At 42.9% G+C, this 23,008-nt stretch overlaps 1 protein-coding gene across 1 annotated transcript in view; it reads left to right on the forward strand.

Moving 5' to 3' along the window:
* Window positions 1–23,008, forward strand: part of WDR64 (WD repeat domain 64) — a 167,709-nt gene that overhangs the window by 90,028 nt on the left and 54,673 nt on the right. The window contains exons 11-16 of the mRNA XM_060242140.1: window positions 3,407–3,533; window positions 11,771–11,919; window positions 12,369–12,492; window positions 12,758–12,930; window positions 15,430–15,609; window positions 18,758–18,891. Of these exons, the coding sequence (XP_060098123.1) occupies window positions 3,407–3,533; window positions 11,771–11,919; window positions 12,369–12,492; window positions 12,758–12,930; window positions 15,430–15,609; window positions 18,758–18,891 (887 nt within the window). The remainder of the gene's footprint in view (window positions 1–3,406; window positions 3,534–11,770; window positions 11,920–12,368; window positions 12,493–12,757; window positions 12,931–15,429; window positions 15,610–18,757; window positions 18,892–23,008) is intronic.

Here is a 23,008-nt window from a genome sequence, read left to right on the forward strand (position 1 = left end):
ATTTTGGATGTACCAGGTGTTAGAAGGGTGAGCTGAGACAGGGGAATGTACATTGTCATTATTTCTCTTCCAGCTCTCCCCTGCTCCCCTTCTGTTTGTGCTGGAGGAACATTGTGGTGAAATCTTTCAAGCAAGCACAAACCCCCTAATGCAAATAAGCCAGCCTATCTGTGAGCTCAGGCACCATTTACCCTCTAAGCTATAGTTGCAACTGGGACTTCATGAAAAGCAGCTAGAGCTTAACTTGCCCCCCCTCCTCACCAATCCCATTACAGTTACTATTACCTCTCTGTGTTCCCATTGCCCTTAGTACACCTTGAAGCCAACAGAGAAGAAGCCATGATGAAGGTTAAGGATAAAAATACTACTGAGAGGCAGAAAAAAGGGAAGAAAGGTGTGTGCAAAATGGAAAAGGAGAAAAAGAGAGAGAGTGAACATGATAAAGGAGAATAAAGAAAAGAAGGGAATTTGAGAAGGAATAAAGAAGGAATGTTGACGAGGTTAGGAAACAGGGCAGCAAGTGGACACCAGGAAATGTATCAAAGGGTTCCGTGGTGTCCTTCAGTGCCATGTTAGGGACTGCTGCCTTAGTTATCACAAAGACTGAATTTGATTACTATAATACTCTTTGGAAGCTATCATTGAAGAGTGCTGGAAACTAAAATTGGTCAAAATGTAGCCACAAGATTGCTGGGGGTCATGAAGGTCACATGGAGCATATAATTCCTACTTTGTATTATGTGTGTTGTGCCATTTGTCTTTTATTTGCGTAAAGGTGACATAGCATGCCTGGAAATGGGGGAGGGGAGCTTTTGCATTAGAACCAGATTGTGTGTATGTTATGTTCTCACTGAATAGGTTGTCTCTCTTTGTCTAAACTGGGATTTCCAGGTTTCTTGACAGAACTCTGGTGAAAATTCATTTGAGACCTAGCACTGCCATACGCAACCTACATCTTCTTCTGTGCTTCCTGACAATGAACACATTTCTTCTCTTTCCTGTTACATGTTTTGAAGGGGGTGTTTTTTTGTTTTGGATTACTTTGATGTTGGTTGTCTTTTTTTCTCCCTGTAAGTGGCCTGCAAGATCTTAATAAAGTTTCCTGGACAATCGCACCCCCAAAACAGTCAGTCAATGCAGTGAAGAAGGGACAAGAAACTTGGGGAATGATGGTATCACATTACACATTTTGCATTATTACATATGACAGAGGGGAGAGGAGGAGACACATGGCTGCCAGTTTTGGCAGCAGCCACCCACCCTCCATTGCAGTTAGTTCCGACTTCATGCCAACACTTTTTTCCATTTGCTGACTAAACAGCTTTAGGATGTATCATTATTCTCACCTGTGTCTTGGAAAGTGGGATGCAAAGGACCAAACACAGGTACTTTGTAGCAGATGTGCTAATACCAAGAAGCTGTACAAAGGTATTAGGCAGCCATCTGGCTCTCAGCACACAGCATGAACCCAGGACACTAATCAGATTAATTCTATTTTTGGCTCACCATCCCCAGAACATTAGTAATTTAATAAATTGTATACACAACAAATGCCCTTTGCTTTGGAACTTTGCTTCCTGCTTTAGACAGGCTTTCCAAACAGAAAGGTATATTTGAGCCAAATATTTGAATAACTGGTATGCACATACTCATTATTAGATCTCCATTCAGGAAATCACAGGACATAGAAGTTTGTAATTGATTATATTTCTCTGCAACTGCTAAGAATGTGGACATGTGTTTGTGTTATGTCATTAGTGAGTGTGATGCACTCATCACCACTTTCTGTCATTCCCTGAACTTAATAGTGCTCACGCATGCTGTCTGCTGACATACTTTTGGTACAGAGGACCAACTGATGTACATCTCCAACCGGAACTTGTTGGCGATGAAACAATATTTTTTAACTTGATAATTATCATAATTTATTTGAAATTTAATTGGTTTTCTCATGCTGTTACTGCTGCTGAAAATGATTATATTGTGAAAAACAATGTGATGTGCTGGATTATAACTAGGGAGATTCTGGGTTCAAATTCCCTCTCAGCTATGAAGTTCATTGGACCTGTCACATTCTCTTCACAATGGAGGAGAAATTTGTGCCTGGGGCTTTCTGGTCCTAATCCAATACATGGACTGAAATCCCCCCCCCCCCCACCCCACTGTCTTTAAGGAAAAATTGCAGCTATCTTGAGTTTTGATCACTGGAAGGGGAAAGTTGCCATTCTGATTGTGACCTCTCAGGATGATTTTCCCCCTTCTTCTTTGTCCATAGGGAAGGAAGAACTGATGCAGATAAGTGTGCCAAGCTATTTTTTGTATGGTCGTTCTCCAGAACTTTCTGCATCTAGCTTTATTTCATGCTTTATCCATTAAAAAATTATCTCAAGCCAGTCCTCTCTGAGGTGATTTTTGTAATTGTTCTGCTTTTTTTTTTGGAGCACTGCTGTTATGTATTAATGCAATTTTATATATTTTAGCAGCCTGCTCGGAGAAGCTATTCTGGATAGAAAGATAATTTTAATTTTTTTAAAAGTAAATAGTAACTAAATTGAACTTTTGTCTCTTCTCTCCATGGCAAATCTAACTCAGTGGTGTGATCTTCTTTGGGCCATGAATGGTTACGTGGTTTTTCATAGTGCATTGAAGTAGGAGAAGAAGCAGTATGAGTGCCAGGGCTTTTTTTTGGTAGCAGGAACTCCTTTGCATATTAAGCCACACACCCCTGATGTAGCCAATCCTCCTGGAGCTTACAGTAGACCCTGTACTAAGAGCCCTATAAGCTCTTGGAGGATTGGCTTCATCAGGGGTGTGTGGCCTAATATGCAAAGGGTTCCTGCTATAAAAAAAGCCCTAGTCTGGCCACTTCTAAATACAACAAGGAACTTTATAGTATGAAATGGGTAATATCCATATTTAAAATGAGCTTGCATATCTTTCCAAATTCTCTTCCAAACATTATGCCAGAAGCATGGAAGGAATACTCATTGGTATTCTCTTTTGCTGTGATAAATGCATGTTACATTGAACATATGAACATATATGAACATATGAAGCTGCCTTATACTGAATCAGACCCTTGGTCCATCAAAGTCAGTATTGTCTTCTCAGACTGGCAGCGGCTCTCCAGGGTCTCAAGCTGAGGTTTTTCACACCTATTTGCCTGGACCCTTTTTTGGAGACGCCGGGGATTGAACCTGGGACCTTCTGCTTCCCAAGCAGATGCTCTACCACTGAGCCACTGTCCCTCCCTAAGATATATTAAGATATATTTACATTGTAAGATTAAGATATATATACATTGTAAGATGTATATTACATTAAGATATATTTACATTGAGTACCACTAGGAAGAAATGTGGCTCATAAATGTTTTAAATAAATAATATATTTTGTTTTCTTTCAGATTTTCAGAGTATGGGATATCCATACGCTTTCACTGATGCAGATATTCCATGATACTCAAGCAGGACCCAGGGATGCACAGATCTTTGCTATGGTATTTGACAATAACCATGGCATACTCATTACAGGTATGCTTGACTAACTAATGAGTGAGAAACCCACCCCTTCTCTAAATAGATGATTAATATGCTAATAAATAATTATAGAAAATAAAGATAGACATTATCTTTCAGTTGACTTGTCTAGACCAAAAATGTGAAGAAAACAAGTTGCTGATGGACTCCCCTGGTTCTTCCCCACTGCTGTGCAAAAGTTTGTATAAACTGATGTTTATCATCACAGATAGATATTACTAGAGATGTACGTCAGGGCTGCCCCCATCTTCAACTTTGTTTCTTTTCTTTCTAGAGCCACTAGCTATTGTTCTGAGAGAAAAATCTGAGATTCGTTGCACAAAGATGGGATCATCCCACTATAAAATAAGACTTTACGTTGATGATGTTGTAATCTTTTTAACTGATATTGCACAATCTTGTAGGGCATTAGCAGACCTGATTGTGCAATATGGGAATACCTCTGGGTATAGATTAAATGCAGATAAATTAGTGCTCATGTGTTTTAATATAAATTTTGATTATATAAAAAGGATGGTTGGTTAAAAGAACTGAAGCTGTCAGATCAAATCAGATATCTAGCTAAGCTAAAGTAATAAAGATCTGTTAAGAATTAATTACACCGTTGTTGCTAACGAGAATACAAGAGTTTGGGGAGTTGGCGGGACTTTACATAAACAAAGAAAAATCAAAAATTTTATGTAAGAATATGCAGAAAAATAGACAACAAGAACTACAAAGACTAACGGGTTGTGAAGTTACCTCTAAGGTAAAATACCTAGGGGTAGAGATAACAATGAAAAATATTGATCTGTTTAGGAACAACTATGAAAAGCTCTGGCGCAAAATAGAAGAAGATATGCTAAAGTGGAACAAGCTCAATTTGTCATTGTTGGGCAGAATAGCTGCAGTAAAAATGAATATCTTACCAAGGATTATGTATTTGTTTCAAACTATCCCCATTGTGAAAGATGCTAAGCAATTTGATAAATGGAGAAGAAAAATCTCGGAATTTGTGTGGGCCGGGAGGAAACCTAGAATTAAAATGAAAGTCCTGATAGATGCAAAAGAGAGAGGTGGGTTTCAATTACCAGATTTGAAACTGTATCATGAAGCAATTTGTTTAGTATGGTTGAAAGAATGGATAACGTTATTAAATAAAAAACTTCTAGTGCTAGAAGGCCATGGGAAAAAATTCGGCTGGCATGCCTACTTGTATTATGGGAAAAAGAAGATGGACGGTCTTTTCTCTCACCATTATATAAGGAGCAACTTACTAAATGTGTGGATAAAGTACAAGAAATATGGCGATGAGAGAAGACCTCTGTGGATAGTGCCGGCTGAAGTGATAAAGTTAACGGCCAAAACAGTTAAGGAAAAACAACTATCATACAACCAACTATTAAAAATACAAAGTGGGAAAATAGAAATGAAAACTGCAGAAGAATTGAATTATAAATATGATTGGTTTCAAATGCAACAAATAAAAAGCTTGATGGAGAATGATATCAAAGCTGAAGGAATAAGGAAAGAGCAAACAGAAATGGAAAGAGTTCTGCTTGGAGATAATGAGAAATTAATTTCAAAAGTGTACAAATTACTTTTACAATGGACCACAGAAGATGAAGTAGTGAAATCTCAAATGATAAAATGGGCAATTAATGTAAATAAAGAAATAAAAATGGAATCTTGGGAACATTTGTGGAAAAACTCTATGAAACTCGCAACATGTCATAGTATTAAAGAGAACTGTTTTAAGATGATGTATAGATGGTACATGACTCCAAAAAAATTAGCAAAGATGGACAATAAGATGCCAGATAGGTGTTGGAAATGTAAAAAGCATGAAGGCTCTTTCTACCATATGTGGTGGACTTGTGAAAGAGCTAAAATGTTTTGGCAGATGATTCAACAAGAGATATCTAAGATCCTAGGATATGAATTTAAAAAAGAAGCAGAGACATTTTTGCTGGGATTACAAATGGAGAATTTTCCAAAAGAAGATAGAACTTTAATATGGTACTTGCTCTCAGCTGCTAGGACATTGTATGCGCAGTTGTGGAAGCAAGAAAAAATACCAGAAAAATGGGACTGGACTTTAAAAGTTATGTCATGGAGTGAAATGGATAAGCTAACAAGAAAATTAAGAGACTGCGATTTAGAACTCTTTAATCGGGAGTGGAAGAAATTCAGAAGATATGTTGAAAAAGAGTGGAAAATAAAAGGACACTGGACAATTTTTGAAGATTAAGACCTTTAAGACAAGAATATAACTTTTGAAGGGTTTTTTTTTCTCTTTTTTTCTCTTTCTTAATCAATTTTTGTTTTTTCTTGATAGTTAAAGGTACCTTTAATATCTGTTTTTTAAAAAATAACACTGGCGGGGGTCAATTATTGGGGGGTGGGGTGGGAGGAAAGTAAGATGTGGGGTAGAATGATGCTTTCATCTTAAGGCTTTTTTTTTATAAGCTGTAGAAATAGTTCTACTACCATATGTTACTAATAAAATTGTTTATAACCAAGAATTAATTATATCCCAATGATTGAAGAAATTTTAAAAAACAGTTAATATAATGGGAAAACTTAAAATTATCCTTCCTTGATCATATAAATTCCATAAAAATTATGATCCTCCCTAAATTTAATTTTTTTATTTGGCAGCTTACCAGTAGAGGTGTGCATTTGGTTCAGCCAAACCAAATAGACCCCCAAATCACCCCTGATTCGGAAGTATACGGTGCCATATACTTCCGAATCCATTTTCAGCCCATTATATTCAGAAGTATTAGGAAGTCAATGGAAAGGCTGAAAAGGAGCTTCTGCAGCCTCAGGGGAGCTGCTTGCTTCCGTTCCCACCTTTGGAAGCCTTTTCCTGCCTCTCCCATAGCCTCCCTGGGATCAGAGAGGGAGAGGTAGAGAAGCCCCAGCAGCCAATCCAAAGCATGCATTTGCAAAATGCATTACAAATGCATGCTTGCAGGGCTGTTGTGTAGCTGATGGCTGGGCTAATCCCCCAGCCATCAGCAACATTGTTGTTCTTTTGTTTACTTGGGTATCCAAGTAAACAGTGTTCTCTGGCCAATCACAGAGCAGTGCTATTTTTTGAAACTGCTCTGTGTTGGCCCAGAGAACCTTTTTAAGGAGTCTGCCTGGCTGGACTCCATTCCATTGCTGCTGTGTTGGTGTGTTGGTGTGAGAGAGAGATTGTGCTGTGATGATCCTTGGCCTCAGCTGCTGCTGCTCTCTCTCAGCCTTGCCTGACTTGTCTGGAGTAGAGAAGATGTCTAAGGTAAGACGATCTTGGGGTTCTTGTTTTTATTTTAGTTAGTAAAAGGACTTTTTAAGACTCAGTCCCTTTACTTATCCAGATTTGGGTGGGTGAGTACTGGGTAGCTTATTTGGGGTTAGGGTTAGGGCGTTCTGCTGGGGGTGGGGGCCTGGGGTGGGGGCGTTGCCAATTTGCCCATATCTTACTTTAGTGAAAGGACTTTTAAAAGTGCAGTGTCCTTTTACTTTTCTTGATTTGGGTGGCTTGGATTTCTTGGGGTTAGGGTAAAGGTTTTTTTTGGGGGGGAGGGGTTGGTAAAGTTCCTGTATTGTTAAAAGTTAAGTTTTTTACTGTTTTAAAAGGATTCTGTGTTTAATTTGTTGCTGTTGTGTTGTGCTGCTGTTGTTCCTTTTCTCTTCTGGTTCTTGGGGGGGGGCTGTTTGGCCTAATTTTCATTGTTTAAAAGGTCACTTTTTAAACAGTTGAGTTTGTTGGCCTTTTTTTCCTGTTGTCCCTTTTCCTGGTTCTGGTTTGGGGAAGGGGGTGTTGTTGACTGATGTGGCCTGAGGTTTCTTATTCTTGAAAAGGCCACTTTTTTAACAGTTGAGTTTGTTGGCCTTCTGTTTGGATCTATTCTCTGTTGCTGCAGGTTTTGCATCCTCCTGTCCTGTTGTCCCTTTCCCTGGTTCTGGTTTTTTTGGGGGTGGTGGTGGTGGTTAAAAGTTAAGTTTCTTTCTGTCACATTTTGGTTTTTTTTAATTACCTCTGGTTGGTGTGAGAGGGTTGGTGTGTGGGCTGTGTGGGGTGGAGTTTTTATAAATTTGTTTTTGGAGTCTGAGGCTGCTTTCAGTCTGCCAAGGGCCGCTAAATAGGCTGCCCCACTAATAAGGGTATTTTTAGGGATTGTGTTTTTTGAAATTAAAAAAAATTAATCCAGTTTAGGGCTTTATCTTCTTTCAAAATTCAACTAGGCCAGATAGGGGCGATTTAAAAAGATTTTAGGTTTCTCATAAAACGCGGCGTGACTACTAGGCCACATCAGGCTCCCTTTTAAAGAGACTAGGGTTGCAGTGCATCTTGCTTTCAGCCAATGAAAGCTGGTGCATCCTTAGATTTCCATAGGGTAAACCACAGCTTCTTTCTAGTTATAGGGGACACCTGATTTCTAGTTTGCAAGGAAATCCAGTTTTTCCCAGGATCTAGTTAGGAGAAATTTCACTAGGAGGATATAACAAGGATTGCCTTCATCTCAAGGTAGCCTTTTAAAAACTGTAGCCAGGTAGAGGCAGGATCACCTAGTCTCCTAAACTTTACCAGATCACTACTACCCCAACCCAAAGAAGGACAGGTTAGGGCATCTGTTAGTTCAGGGTACAGTGCAGTGAGTTAGGTTTGTAAAAAAAAAACCCACTCTCAGTTCAGGTTGTGTGAGACTGGCCAAGGGTGGCATGAGTGACAGGCAGCAGAAGAGGGGCCCTGGGGACAAGGCCAAGGAGAAGACTAGAGGGGTAGAGGGGAGGGGGAGGACCCAGGTCTCCCCCCACCACTTGTGCGTAGGCCACTCCACAGCTGCCTTCCAGCACTCCGACCTCTGGCCAGAGTGTGATAAAGAAGAAAGCCCGCCTGGGCCCTTCATTGAGGCTGCTGCTGGGGCGCCCCCAGCAGAGGTGCCATTAGGTGCTGGCACTGAGCAGGGGTGTGCTGCTTGGGCAGTCTCTCCTCCAGCTGATGTCGCTCGGCCTCAACAACCAGAGGAGGGGAAGCAAGAGCAGTCCTCCTTGGAGATGAGCTTTGTGGACAGTTTTCTGTCCAAAACAATCACCCCAAGGAGGGTGCAGAGTGTCGTGCAGGAGCTGGAAGAGAAGCTGGTTGAGGCGGACTAACTCCCTTCTTTGGTTCCTTTGGGCACCAGCAGTCCTTCAGGGGATGGCCAGGAGGGGAGGCCACATGGGGTAGAGGGGGAAGAGATGGAGACACACAAGGTGCCTTCATCTCCGCCCACTTCCCCCTGGTGGCCAGCCCCTCCTGCCACCCCAAGACACAATGTGTCTGCCACGAGCCCCTCACAGAAGGTGGCTCCGGACACCAAAGCTGCCAGTTAGCTTGGGCATCCATACACCTCCAAAGTCTGGAAGCATTTCCAAGTTATGGAGGATCCACACTATGCACAGTGCCAGCTGTGTTGGGCCCGGATCAGTCGTGGGTGGGACCCTGGCCACCTGACTCCAGGAGGGATGCGACACCACCTGCGGAAGCACCACCCGGCGGTGCTTCCTAAGGGGGAGAAGCAGGCTGGTGCTGGGGTGTCCAAGCGGCCAACACCACCCAGCCAGGTCTGTCCCATCACGACTACCTCCAGAGCCCTTCAGGAGAGTTCCATGGCAGTGCAGGGACAGCAGCCATCTCTGCCTGAGATGTTTGGTGGGGGTGGCACCTGTGTGCCAAGAGGGGGAATCAGGCATGGCAGGAGGGTGATCGCCTGGAACCTTGCCAGGTCGATCACCCATGGGCTTCCATTTTCAGTGGTTGAGAATCCTGGGATGCTAAAAGAAGAAGAATAATTGCAGATTTATACCCCGCCCTTCTCTCTGGATCAGAGACTCAGAGCGGTTTACAATCTCCTATACCTTCTCCCCCCACAACAGACACCCTGTGAGGTGGGGGGGGGGCTGAGAGGGCTCTCACAGCAGCTGCCCCTTCAAGGACAACTCCTGTGAGAGCTATGGCTAACCTAAGGCCATTCCAGCAGCTGCAAGTGGGGGGAGTGGGGAATCAAACCCGGTTCTCCCAGATAAGAGTCCGCACACTTAACCACTACACCAGACTGGCTCTCTACACAAGACTGCTAGTGTTGCTCGAGTACCTCGCACCCTGGTACAGTGTTCCTGCTAGAACCACCATTAGCAGGACCATTGTGCCAGCTGTTTTCAGGGCAACCAGATCTGTGGTGAAGGCATATTTGTCTCATGCTGCCGGGGGGACTGCGCATTTCACCTCAGATATCTGGAGCTCCCAACATGCGTTCGAGGGGTATCTCTCCCTGACTGTGCATTGGTGGCAACCCAGAGAGCTGTAGGCAGTGCAGGGTTGGGGTGGCACTGGTAGTAGTGGGAGGCAGGGTCAGGGCCGCCAGGCCAGCTATCGCTGGGCCTTGCTGCACGCTGAAGCAGTTGACGTGCCGCACATGGCGGACACTCTCAGAGCCATCCTCTCACGGCAGTTAGAGGGCTGGGTAGGCAGGGACATCGCCACGGGCTTGATAGTGCACACCCCTACTTACCAGTTGAACTTCCAGGAAAAATGATAAGAGAATGGCAATCACTTCTGAACACATTTATTTGGGGTAAAAACAGACATAGGATACAATGCAATAATATGTATGACAAGAAATTAAATGGTGGTTTAGTGTTCCCCAAACTTAAGTTTTATTACCAAATTTCTAGAATTAATTGGTTGAAGGATTGGCTAGCAAATGCTGATGAAAATATTCCAATAGAACAGTCCTTTTTGACAATTCATTTGAAGTACTGGCCTTGGGTAAAAAAAGAAAACAGGAGGAAATACTATAACAATGATAATACCACTATTAATGCTGTACTCAGTGTATGGGACCAAGTGAAAAATAAACTGTCACCAAGATTCTTTCCTTTATTCTCAGTTATCAGTGATATGAATGATGACGTCCAGAACTTACCCCCTTAAGAAGATGGGAAATTTTTAGGTTACAATTCTTATAGAGAGTTGATAATTAATAATCAAGTAATCCCATACAAGGAATTAAAAATGACCACAAATCCCAGCATTTCAGAATTCAAGTACCTTCAAATTAGAACCTACCTCCATAAGGAGTTACAGAAAAATGTCCTTAGATCAACAACAGACTTTGAAGATTTACTAATGTCTGATAATAAATTATTGATATGAAGATTATACTTCTGCTTATTGAAAATATTTCTTGAGCCTGATTTTAATTTTCATTGTAGATAGCAGAAAAATATAGGTAAAATTATGGATGACAATACCTGGAACTGGCCACATCATTTTCCTGTAGGGATGATTTTTAAAGTGAATAGCCAAGGGAAGGAGCCCTGAGCCCTGAACTGATGCATGATAGACACTAAGGGCTCATTGATGAGGTCCTTACATATTTTTAACAGCCTAGAAGCATAAGAATCCAGGGCACAAGTAGTGTCCTTCACCATTCCCAGGATCTTGTGAACATCCATCATGGAAAGAGGATCAAAATGGTCCATAACTAGACCAGACAACATATTATACCGAATCAGTATTTGAATTTGAATAGAGTGTAGCTTCACGACCGCTGTCTGATTTTTAACGATATGTATATTTATAACAAATGTTGGATTTTAATTATTTAATGTGAAATGTTAATTTTAAAGTGTAATATTTTTTATGTTAGTTTTACATATGTTGTAAGCCGCCCTGAGCCACTCGGTGGGAAGGGCGGGATATAAATCCCAGATAAACAAATAAATAAATAAATTAGGCATTTATTCTGATGAACATATGCTATAACTGTCATCTAAACCAAAGGATATTTGTGATATTTATTTTCAAGCAGCATTCAATAGCAGGCAAAGTAACCTGTGTGTTCGTGCTGTCTATCATGCATTATCAGCTATTTGAAATAGAGTCTTGACATGTTTCTAGCATGACAAGTGGTAGTATTTTTTGCCCCATAAGATGCACTCCCCCCCCCAAAAAAAAAAGTGGTGGGAAAGGTGTGTGCGTCTTAAGGAGCGAATACTGCAAAAAATTCACACAAACGCCTCTAAAAACTAGGTGCGCCTTATGGTCAAGTGTGTCTTATGGAGCAAAAAATACAGTAATTCACGAACAATTTATTTATTTCAACAATTAAGTTTCCCATCCTGAGGAACAGGGCTCAGGGTGGCATACAACATAATGAAATCCCAAAATGGTTTAAATTACATTTTATTTGCTTCTTCTGTATGACCCACAGGATCAGCTGTCATTGATATTTATCCTCTAACACGGATGATACAAGACACAAAGCAGGTCCCTCAGACACATGAAAGGAACATCAATGTGCTGTTATACAATAGGGCATTTCACCAAGTTCTTACAATCTGTTCTGAGTCCATTGTAAGAGTGAGTATAAATCCTGTCAGCCATTCAAATGCAAAATCTATTATTTTGAATAGATAAATTAAGAACAATTAAGTGCTAAGCTAAAAACTGTTGCTTATTATGCAGATTATAATTTTGAAGCCATTTTAAGGACTTAATTCTCTTAAGGATTGATGATCTATGATAAATAAATGATTTAGGTGCAGAGGAGACTTTTGTGTGTTGGGAAACTTTCAGTTGAACTGCAGACTAAAAGTAATTACTTTTGCTTGTCTGTTAAATTGTACAGATTATGTTATTAATGGAAGTTCTTGGTCTTCCCTGTGGATTTTCTTTCAGTTTTGAATTTTTTATTCGTTTAATATTTTGTACAGCTATTTAAGAAAGCTACATGTCAGCTTTTGTAGAGAAAATAAAATACCTAATATACTCACTTAGGTTGGATTGCATATAATTCACTTTACATTTAGATCTGGGAACTGGAATCGGGGCAACTAATATACCAGATTGAGGACGCCCATGGGCCTGGCGTTGAGTTGACATGTGCGACAATTGATAAAAATGGATTTCACCTTGCCACTGGAGCATGCGATGGTAAAGTAATGAAAAAGTTGCTAACTGCAATGACATCTAACTTTAAAATGATGTACTGTTTTAAGGGCTATAAAGCTAAAGTATGCAATCTCAATTATTGTCAGGGCTTTTTTTGAGCAGGAACATAGATCAGGCTGGCTTGGCATCAGAGGATGTGGCCTATTGTGCAAATGAGTTCCTGCTGGGCTTTTTCTACAAAAAAAGCCCTGCACTTTCTGATGAAAATTCATGCCACAATGACTCTTCTGTTTTGCTCCTTGGTCAGGGACTGTGAAAACATGGGACTTTGGCAGTGGACAACAACTGAAAGTGTTGCCTGTATCCAAGGAAAGCTGTGACAATGAACACTGGCTGATTCAGATGATTTACTTGAAGGCTAGTGAGAGCAAACATGTGATCTTGGTCTTGGAATACAGTGGGACAATCAAAATTGTTCAGGTAGTTAAAGTTTTAATATGTTTTTACTCTTTCATTTTGCAGTTATTAATTTTGAAGGACAAACACTCTTTCAAGAAATTAGCTTTCTCAATAGCAAGCCTTTGAAATGTTGCCAAAGTTGGATCTGCACAGCTAAATTATCAATAGTGTGCTTGCTTCATGTCATATTGTAATATAACAGAGCCTTGTCATCTTTTTCATATAAAGCTATAGTATTATTCCCAAATGTCTATCAAATTCATCAGTGTGATTATTGTTTATTCCTCCCCCTCCCTATTCTTCTGCCTTTACTTCCTATTACATCCTTGTCCATAACCTTCATTCCCCCAGACCTCAGCAACTCCATGGCTGATCCCCTTGTCTGGAACGCCTTCCCAAAAGAGCTATGTGGCACCATGCTATTCTTTTTCTTATTTCAGATCTCTCTTCAAGACATACCATTTCTATGATGCTTTGGCTGTAATCCCTTAAGCTTCATCCCCAACAGAAACTAACTGCATTTGCTCCTATTTATCCTGTTAGTTCTCCATTCCCCTTCCTCCTTTTGGTGCCATCATCATCTTTTATTCGTATATAAAATAAGTGGATTAAAACAAAATACAATATTACTGTAATAATAAATAGTTATTGAATTACAGTTAAATGTCAGCAAATTATTTCTATAATTTATCATGGTGCAGCTCCTTTTGCTGTTCTGTTGAAACATGATTTGTGACTTTCCTGCAGCAGAGAATATTCTTCTCGTTGATGTTATACTCTAAAGTGTCATGGACCCTCAAGGAACAATGTAAATATTTGCCACGCTATTAGGATACCATGAACATTCAGCGCCCAATATCTGGACATTATTTTGTATTCAGTTGTCCAGTTCAAATAAGTGATCCCAGTGTGACAGATCCTTAAAAAAAGATCTCAAGAATGTTTTTTGTGGTAATGCAAAATGATTCCTCAGTGTTGCTGGTGGAAATCACTTTTGCCTTGTCCGTTGTTTAAGACAAGATACTTATTTATTTAAAATATTTATATCCCACCATATCTCAAGGTAGGCTTTTAAAGCAGTAACCATTTGTAAACACAAAAGCAATATAACAATCCATCAACAGGATAAAAACAATTCACAGGTTAAAAAGACATCCCAATCTGCCAATTGCCCACTGAAATAAAACCATCTTAGCTGATATGACAGGAGGGGGCTGTCCTGTCCCTGAAGGGAAGGACAGCCAATCAGCTGAGCTAAAGGGAGTGCTGCTCCAGCATCCAATCACCTTTCAGAGGGGGATGGCATGTTGGAGGGAAAGACAGCAGGAGTTCAGTTCAATTCAGTCTCAGGGAGAGGGCACTGGTAGATCTGAGTCTGCCTCAGCAAGAGCCATTTGAAGAGTAGCTGCCTGATATTTATTTCATTCATTCATGTATACCCCACCTTTCTCCTGCATTCAGCACATAAACCAACCTAAACCAAAAAAGGTTAAGACGAATGATTAGATTAAAAACCAAATATTTATAAATGTCATAAAGGGACCACTGACAAAGACCACACTTTGAATTGTATTTGTTTACATAGTAATTTTCCACAGATTATACATATGTTGTTTGTTTGTTAAAGGATATTCAGTTTGTTTACACTGTGTTAGTTTCAAAGAGTAGCCTTGATTTTTATCTATATCTTTGCCACTCATCCTTTTTCTGGTTTGGGGTAATACATACAGCATGTTCAGGAAGATGCCCATACTCACAAATGGTGCTTCCATTTTAGTATTCTCTGTAAGTTTTATAAGCCCCGTGGCGTAGAGTGGTAAAGCTGCAGTACTGCAGTCTAAGCTCTCTGCTCACGACCTGAATTTGATCCCAACAGAAGCTGGGTTCAGGTAGCCAGCTCAAGGTTGACTCAGCCTTCCATCCTTCTGAGGTCAGTAAAATGAGTACCCAGCATGCTGGGGGTGGGAAAATGTAGATGGCTGGGGAAGGCAATGGCAAACCACTCCGTAAAAAGTCTGCTGGAAATGACTGGTGCTTGCACAGGGGTCTACCTTTACCTTTATACATTTTTATCTCTCCATCCATCCTTCAGGGTCCTCTAAGAGGGTCATGGACCACTGGGTAACCAGCACTACAGCTGCTGTTTGCATTATTCATCTTCAATATTCATCTCCCAGTGAAACAGAAATGTATTTCCCCATGCCCAAACCCAGAACATTCAGATTAGAAACCTAAGTTTGAATGCAGTGGCGCCTTTAAGACCAACAAAGTTTTATTCAAGGTGTGAGGTTTCATGTGCACATATGAAATAATACCCAGAATTAAGCTCATTGGTCTTAAAGGTGCCACTGGACTCAAACCTTGTTCTATTGCTTCAAACCAACACCGCTACCCACCTGAATCTAGATTAGAAATCTGTTAGTAACCTGAGAATTCTCCCAAACAATTGATAAAACAAATCATGCAATTTAATTGCCAAATGCATCTTTCCTGCTATTCTGCAATTATTTGTTCTTCTAGGTTAATGAAGGTGAACCTTATCTATGTATTACCTGGAGTCTTCCTGAAGCCCTATCACTGGCACTTCAAGGCAATCCACTAATACCCCTAAGACTGAGTCCCATTACCAAGAAAGCAAATGGATTTTTTCCAGATGTTCAACTATTGCCTGAGAAGGATCCTGTGGAAGCAGATATGGAGGTGAAAAGTGTTTTCATACCTTTAGAGATTTCTAAATTCTACAAACAGCTAGATAGCCTGTAAGTAGCCTAACCAATATTTTAGAGCCTGGCTGCATCTTATTATGTGACAGATATATATGAGCAGTGTCAGCTGGCTACTAGTGTAATAGCAGAGCTGCTGGTTGGCTCCCTGTGGTGGCAAGGGAACAAAATAGCCCCCTACCAAGCTTGGCTCCATAGTGAGCACATCATAGTCCCTAGCAGCTCTGGCAGCACCCACCAGTCAGAGAGCTGTGGCCAATGACATCCATCTGAGTGCCACAATGGATACAGCCAACTAATGCCAGCCAGTGCAGTCACAGCTCCTTGATGTCATACCCTCCCACCTGCAGATGGAGTTTTGCTTTCCAGTAAAACATAAGACAGAGGCAGGGCTTGAATCCACAGGCTCAACACCCAAGATGCATACCCAAACCACTGGGCAATGCAGGCCCCTGCAAAGGTGGAATGTCATCAGGCATTGTGTATTCTACTGCATCTCTGATGTCACCACCAACCACATGAGGCTGGGCAAAGAACATCACAAAAACAGGCATGGTCTAGTGAAAGGCACTGGGACAGCATGGCCAAGGCCCTGGTTTAATCCCTACATGGGGAGAGGGTAAGCAATATCCTCTCACCACTAACTAAAAAGGGGAGGAAGGGACAGTCTAGCTGAGGAGCCGCCCAGGACTAACATTTTGGCTGCCATACCCTTTCACAGACCTTCTGTAGCACATGCAAAAGCCTGTTGTCATCACCCTCCCTGCATCCCAGCTTCTCCAACATCGAGAAATTCACCTTGCAAGGGTACATGTTCCCCCTTGGACTACCCCCCATCCCATCCCTCCTGCACTCAGCAGCCAGCAGTATATGTGAATGGGAAGCATGTAGAGACTGTTGTAGCTGAAAACAACAAAAGTCCAATGTCACTGTGAATGAAGATTGACAAAAAGCACCCCAGCATTAGCCTCTCGTGAATCAGAGCCCACTCCCTCAGATGTGTGCAGAGGGAATCATTTGTGGACATCAGGGGGCACAAGGTGGCACAACATGAGAGGTTTGGAAGTGGGAGGGGTCAGGGCAAGCCTTAACTGCCTGACATCAAGCAGACAAGGACACAGCTTTTGAACATGCCAGCCTTTTTTGACCAGCAGCTGGGAAGTAGAAATGTGGTCCACTGAGCAGAGCTGCGGAATCTCATTGTCTAGTACAGCCCCTGTGCCTTTGCAAGCTGCTCCAGGGAGCCATAGGGAGATAGGGCGAGTCCTCTATCATGGTGTGCTTGTAAATGGGACAGACATGCCAGATGTCTGAACATCCTGACGATACAGCAGCTGGGCTGCAACCAGTGAGATAGCAGCCTCATGGCAGAGTGGCAGGATCCACAAGTCACCACACCGGGAATGTCAACCTCCCAGCTGTCCTTCCTGTTGGATCACCACCTGCACAGATGCAAAAGAGAGACATAGGTCATGATGACAGACAGCACAGCAGTTGAGGCCACTACAGCTATACCTCTGGGACAGCAACAGGTTCTACAGTTCGTCCACTACCATGGAGGGGGCTCTATTTGCGGGCATTCCCCTTCAGGGCACCCATCCCACCCCCTTCCCCTGAATGGAGTTACATTTCAATTGTCTCTATCCCATTCATGGGTGCTGCTGCATAGTTCTCCTGTCCTGCAAGACAATAGGTGCCATGACTGTTTGGCCAGCAGTTTCACTAGGTACAGCTGCCAGCCAACTCAGGATCCAGCTGTAGTTAGTCCTCTGCCTGGACGAGATGCTCTGGCAACAGACCATGCTGATATGGGGCTTCCAGCATCTCTCCATCATAGGCAGCACTCCCAGTCAGACTTTTCTGGGTGAACACCTCAATTGCATGTCATAGGGTATATTGGTGGGTGGCCTAGTGGACTGTTAGCCTTAGCTGCAAAACCCACATTTTGGAGGTGGTGCATAGGGTGGACATGAGAAGAAAAGGAATGGTGATTGCAGACTCTCGGTCCAAGGCTACTGGATCTCTGCCCCTGCTTTCCTGTTGGGACGCACTGCTTTCTTCCTCTTGGCGCATGGGTTCATCTCTTTGGTGTGTGTCTGCAGAGATGAGGTACCTGTGTGGGTTCTCCACAGAGACACGTTAGCCAAACTACATCAGTGTTCACTTTTTCCCTTGGGTGTTAGTGCTAAGTGCTCTATGCTTTTCCCTCCCACAATCAAGATGCAGTGCTGCATGCTCTGTGTGCACATCAGGGGTGTGGAAGACACAGCCCCATGCTGTACACCCTAACATGTTCTAAGCTGTAGCACAGGATGCTGCAGAGCACTATGCTAGTCTATCTAGTGTAACAATTGGTTGGCTCTCTCTGCTTTCGTCCCCCCACCCAGGGCTGGCCCTGCCACTAGGCAAACTAGTGGCAGTTTGAGGCCGGCCCTGCCCCCACCCCTTCTCAGGATTGTGCTTTCGTTTAAGAGCCACTGCAGCATAGTTAGAATATTAGATTAGGCTGAAACTCCCACACTGATGTGAAGACCTGGATAATCTTGGACCAATTATTATCTCTCATTTTAAGCTCTCTCAAAGGGTTGTTGTAAGAATAAAATGGAGGGGAAGAGATCTATGTATGTTATCCCTGGACTCATAGCATCATTCCTCCAAGGAAGTCAGGGCAATAGAACGTGAGTTTCTTCTCCCTCATTTCATCCTGACCATCCACCCTATGAGGTAGGCTAGTCTGAGTGACAGTGCCTGGCCTAAGGGACTAGTGAGGATCTGGACCAATTAGCCCAATACCCTACCTGTGGGGAGAGTTTCTCTCTCCTAAAATAGATCAGGATGGGTAGCAATATTTCTCTGTAGCAGTAGAAAAGGGTAAGAGTCCAGTAAAGCCTTAAAGATTAACACAATTTGTGGCACGGTATGAGTTTTTGTGAGTCACTGAAGAAGTGAGTAGTGATTCAGGAAGGCTCATTCTCTGCCGGAAATTTTTAAGGTGCTACTGGACTCTTCGCTCCTAAACTGTATGTACAATGTTTAGTTTTAAGTGATGTATTATTGTTTTAGTTAATAATATTTCAAACAGCAGCTTTGCCATGGTTCATAAGTCTTTTTTATGCATCCTCTAGAATCCTTTACCACCTGAAGTAAAAGTTAAGTGCTTTGATGTGCTAAGAGTTGAAGGTTATAATTTGTTAGCAACTGCAAGTGCAAATGGTGGTATCATCGTGTGGGATTTTGAATCTGCCATCGCCAGACACATGTAAGTTACAAAAGATGCCAAGAAGCACCCACAGTGTGACTAAACCTCTGTGTGGGAAATGCCACTGTTAGGAGAGTCAGCTCATGTTTATTTACTCAGAAATGTTTTTACCTCACTCTTCAAACAAAATTTCAGAACAGCTTGTAATCATTACAATAACATTTCTAAAAAAGATTTTTAAGATTGTGTTATAAAATCATATTAAAGCCTAAACAATAAACAGGGCAATAAAACGACCAGAGATGAAAAACCAAAAGAATCAATGAAGTAAAGCCAAACCTTGATTTTTTTAAAAAATACACAGGTCTTTATCATATCCAGATAGGATATGATAAACAGACCTGGGAAAAATGCCCTTTCCTTTTAACAGAGGTTGGTGTTTAGAAATGGGTACCCAGTTGAAGCTGCTTTATACACAATCAAATCATTGGTCCATCAAGGTCAGTACTGTCTTCTTAGAGTGGCAGTAGCTCTCCAGGATCCCAGATCTTTCACATCCTATAATTCCACGTCTTTTTAACTGGAGATGCCAGGCCATGAAACTGGGACCGTCTACATTCAAAACAGATGCTCTGATCCTGAGCCACAGCCCATCCCCATGATTAGTTAGCAGCTGAAGCTTTTCCTAGTATGGAGGTAAATAACATTACCTGATAACATCCATCAAGCCTCTGCTAAAAGGACAGGATAAATTTTCTCCTTCCAGGCTCTCAATGCAGTGGGAACCAGGACAATCACTTGTGGGAGGGGATTCCAAAGCTCAGATGTCTACTGAGAAGGTCTGTCTCTTCAAAGAGGCCACTCTGATCTCTGGATAGGTTGGTATCTGGAGTAAAGCCGTTCTAGATAATCCTAAATTTCAGGGAGGTTCATAGGTTGGTATCTGGAGTAAAGCCATTCTAGATAATCCTAAATTTCAGGGAGGTTCATACAGGAATAAACCCCTCTTAAGATAAATAGGAAAAATAGGGCTTTATAGGTCAAAGCCACTATGTTGAACTGGGCCTGGAAACATATGGTTGTTTTGATATAGTTATTATGTGATTTTGCCAACTAATACTTAATATCAGTGTGCAAAAGGAGCAAAATACTGTTGCCAGTTTCTGATTGTCTTCATTCACCACCAAATGTAGAATACATGTAGAATACATTCTCTCTCTCTCGGCTTGACTTCGCGAACGAAGATTTAAGAAGGGTGCAGTAGTCCACGTCTGCTGCAGGCTTGCTGGTGGCTGACAAGACCAATGCGGGACAGGCAGATCCGGCCACAGTGGCTGCAGGGAAAAGTCTGATTTGGGGTTGGTGCTGTAGCAGTGCGATTCTTCCTCAATCTCCTTTTGTCCTCAAGACCAGCTATGCGTGCGTTCTCAAAGGAAGAGACAGCCTGGTGGATGGTATGCCTCCATGCTTTGCGATCTGAGGCTAGGTCAGACCACTGGTGATGGTTGATGCGACAGGTGCCAAGGGATTTCTTCAAGGAGTCCTTGTACCTCTTCTTTGGTGCCCCTCTATTTCGATGGCCGGTGGAAAGTTCGCCATACAGAGCAATCTTGGGAAGGCGGTGGTTTTCCATCCTAGAAATATGCCCTGCCCAGCGCAGCTGCGTCTTCAACAGCAGTGCCTCGATGCTTGTAACCTCCACTCTCTTGAGGACTTCAGTGTTGGTCACAAAGTCACTCCAGTGGATGTTCAGGATGGTGCGAAGGCAGCGCTGATGAAAGCACTCAAGGAGTCGCAGGTGATGACGGTATAAAATCCACGATTTGGAGCCGTAGATGAGGGTTGTCATCACAACTGCTTTGTAAACATTGATCTTTGTGCCTTTTTTCAGATGCTTGTTGCTCCACACTCTTTTGTGCAGTCGGCCAAATGCACGGTTTGCCTTTGCCAGCCTGTTGTCAATCTCCTTGTCGATCTTGGCATCTGAGGAGATGATGCACCCCAGGTAGCTGAACTGCTGGACTGTCTTCAGAACTGATTCACCCACAGTGATGCAGGGAGGGTGATAATCTTCCTGGGGCGCAGGCTGGTGGAGAACTTCTGTCTTCTTCAGACTAACTTCTAGGCCGAATAGCTTGGCAGCCTCTGCAAAGCAGGACGTCATATGCTGCAGAGCTGATACCGAGTGGGAGACGAGTGCAGCATCATCAGCAAACAGTAGCTCTCGGATAAGTTTTTCCATTGTCTTGGAGTGAGCCTTTAGTTGCCTCAGGTTGAACAGGTTGCCATTAGTGCGATAGCGGATGTAGACACCATCGTCATCATCTAGATCTACTGAGGCTCTTTGAAGCATCATGCTAAAGAAGATCGTAAAGAGAGTTGGCGCGAGAACGCAGCCTTGCTTTACACCTGTGCCTATTGGGAAGGGTTCCGAGAGGTCGTTGCAGTGTCTGACTTGGCCCCACTGGTCTTCATGTAGCTGGATGATCATGCTGAGGAACCTTGGGGGACATCCTAAACGTTCCAAGATTTGCCACAGGCCTTTCCTGCTAACGGTATCGAAAGCTTTGGTAAGGTCGACAAAAGTCACATATAGACCCTTGTTCTGTTCCCTGCATTTCTCTTGGAGCTCCTTAGAACAAATACCATGTCGGTGGTGCTCCTGTTAGCTCTGAAGCCGCACTGGCTCTCTGGGAGGAGTTCTTCTGCAATGGTGGGCACCAGTCTGTTCAGGAGTATTCTGGCAAGGATTTTGCCTGCGATGGAGAGCAGGGTTATCCCCCGGTAGTTGGAGCAGTCTGACTTTTCCCCTTTGTTCTTGTGTAGAGTGATGATGATTGCATCGCGAAAGTCCTGTGGTAGTTTGCCTTGTTCCCAGCAGGTGACAAGTACTTTGTGAAGTGTGATATGTAGTACTGTGCCCCCATGCTTCCGGATCTCTGGTGGGATTCCATCAACTCCCGCTGCCATGCCACTTTTCAGTTGCTTGATGGCTTTAACAGTCTCTTCTAGGGTGGGGATCTCATCCAACTCTGTTTTCACTGGTTGAAGTGGGGTGAGGTGGATTGCTGAATCTTGACCTACGCGGTTGGCACTGAAGAGAACCTGAAAATACTCCGACCACCGGTTCAGTATGGATGTCTTGTCTGTGAGGAGCACTTGGCCGTCTGCACTACGCAAGGGACTCTGAGTCTGATATGATGGGCCATATACTGCCTTCAGGGCTTCGTAGAACCCTCTTAAATCACCAGTGTCTGCACACAGCTGGGTTCTCTCTGCAAGCTTGGTCCACCACTCGTTCTGAATGTCTCGAAGCTTGCGCTGGAGGTTGCTACATGCAGCGCAAAAGATTGCTTTTTTCCCGGGACAGGAGGGCTGAGCAAGATGTGCTTGGTAGGCAGATATCTTTTTCGCTAGTAATTCTTGTATCTCTTGATTGTTCTCGTCAAACCAGTCCTTGTTCTTCCTTGTGGAGAACCCAAGGACTTCTTCAGAGATCGACAGGATGGTAGTTTTTAGATGTTCCCAGAGTGCTTCTGAAGAAGGATCTGTGGGGCAACTGGGGTCCTCAATTCTTGACTGGAGTTTTGCCTGGAAGGCAGCTTTAACTTCGGCTGACTGAAAACTGCCAACCTGAAGCTTCCTCCGAGGGATACCTCCTCTCCTGGGTGTGGGTTTAAAGTGAAGACGGAGATTGCAGCGTACAAGACGATGATCCGTATGACATTCTGTACTGGGCATTACTCAGGTGTGTAAGACATCTCGGAGGTCTCTCTGGTGCACCAGAATGTAGTCGATAAGGTGCCAGTGCTTGGACTGTGGGCGCATCCAGGTTGTCTTCAGGCTGTTCTTCTGCTGAAAGATAGTGTTGTTGATGGTGAGCTGGTGCTCCGTGCAGAATTCTAGCAGGAGGCGCCTGTTATCATTGCAGTTGCCAATGCCGTGTTTGCCAAGTACTCCTTTCCAGGCTTCCGAGTCTTTACCTACTCTGGCATTGAAGTCGCCAAGGATGATCACCTTGTCCTCTGTAGGGGTCTTCCGTACGAGGTTGCGTAGATCAGCATAGAACTTGTTCTTTTCTGCAGGATCTGCTTGAAGGATTGGGGCATACACACTGAAGAGTGTTGCATGCTGCTTGTTTTGAAGTGGGAGGCGCATGGACATGATGCGATCTGAG

The sequence above is a fragment of the Heteronotia binoei genome, chromosome 1, assembly GCF_032191835.1.
Source record: "Heteronotia binoei isolate CCM8104 ecotype False Entrance Well chromosome 1, APGP_CSIRO_Hbin_v1, whole genome shotgun sequence".
Taxonomy (NCBI): Eukaryota; Metazoa; Chordata; class Lepidosauria; order Squamata; family Gekkonidae; genus Heteronotia; species Heteronotia binoei.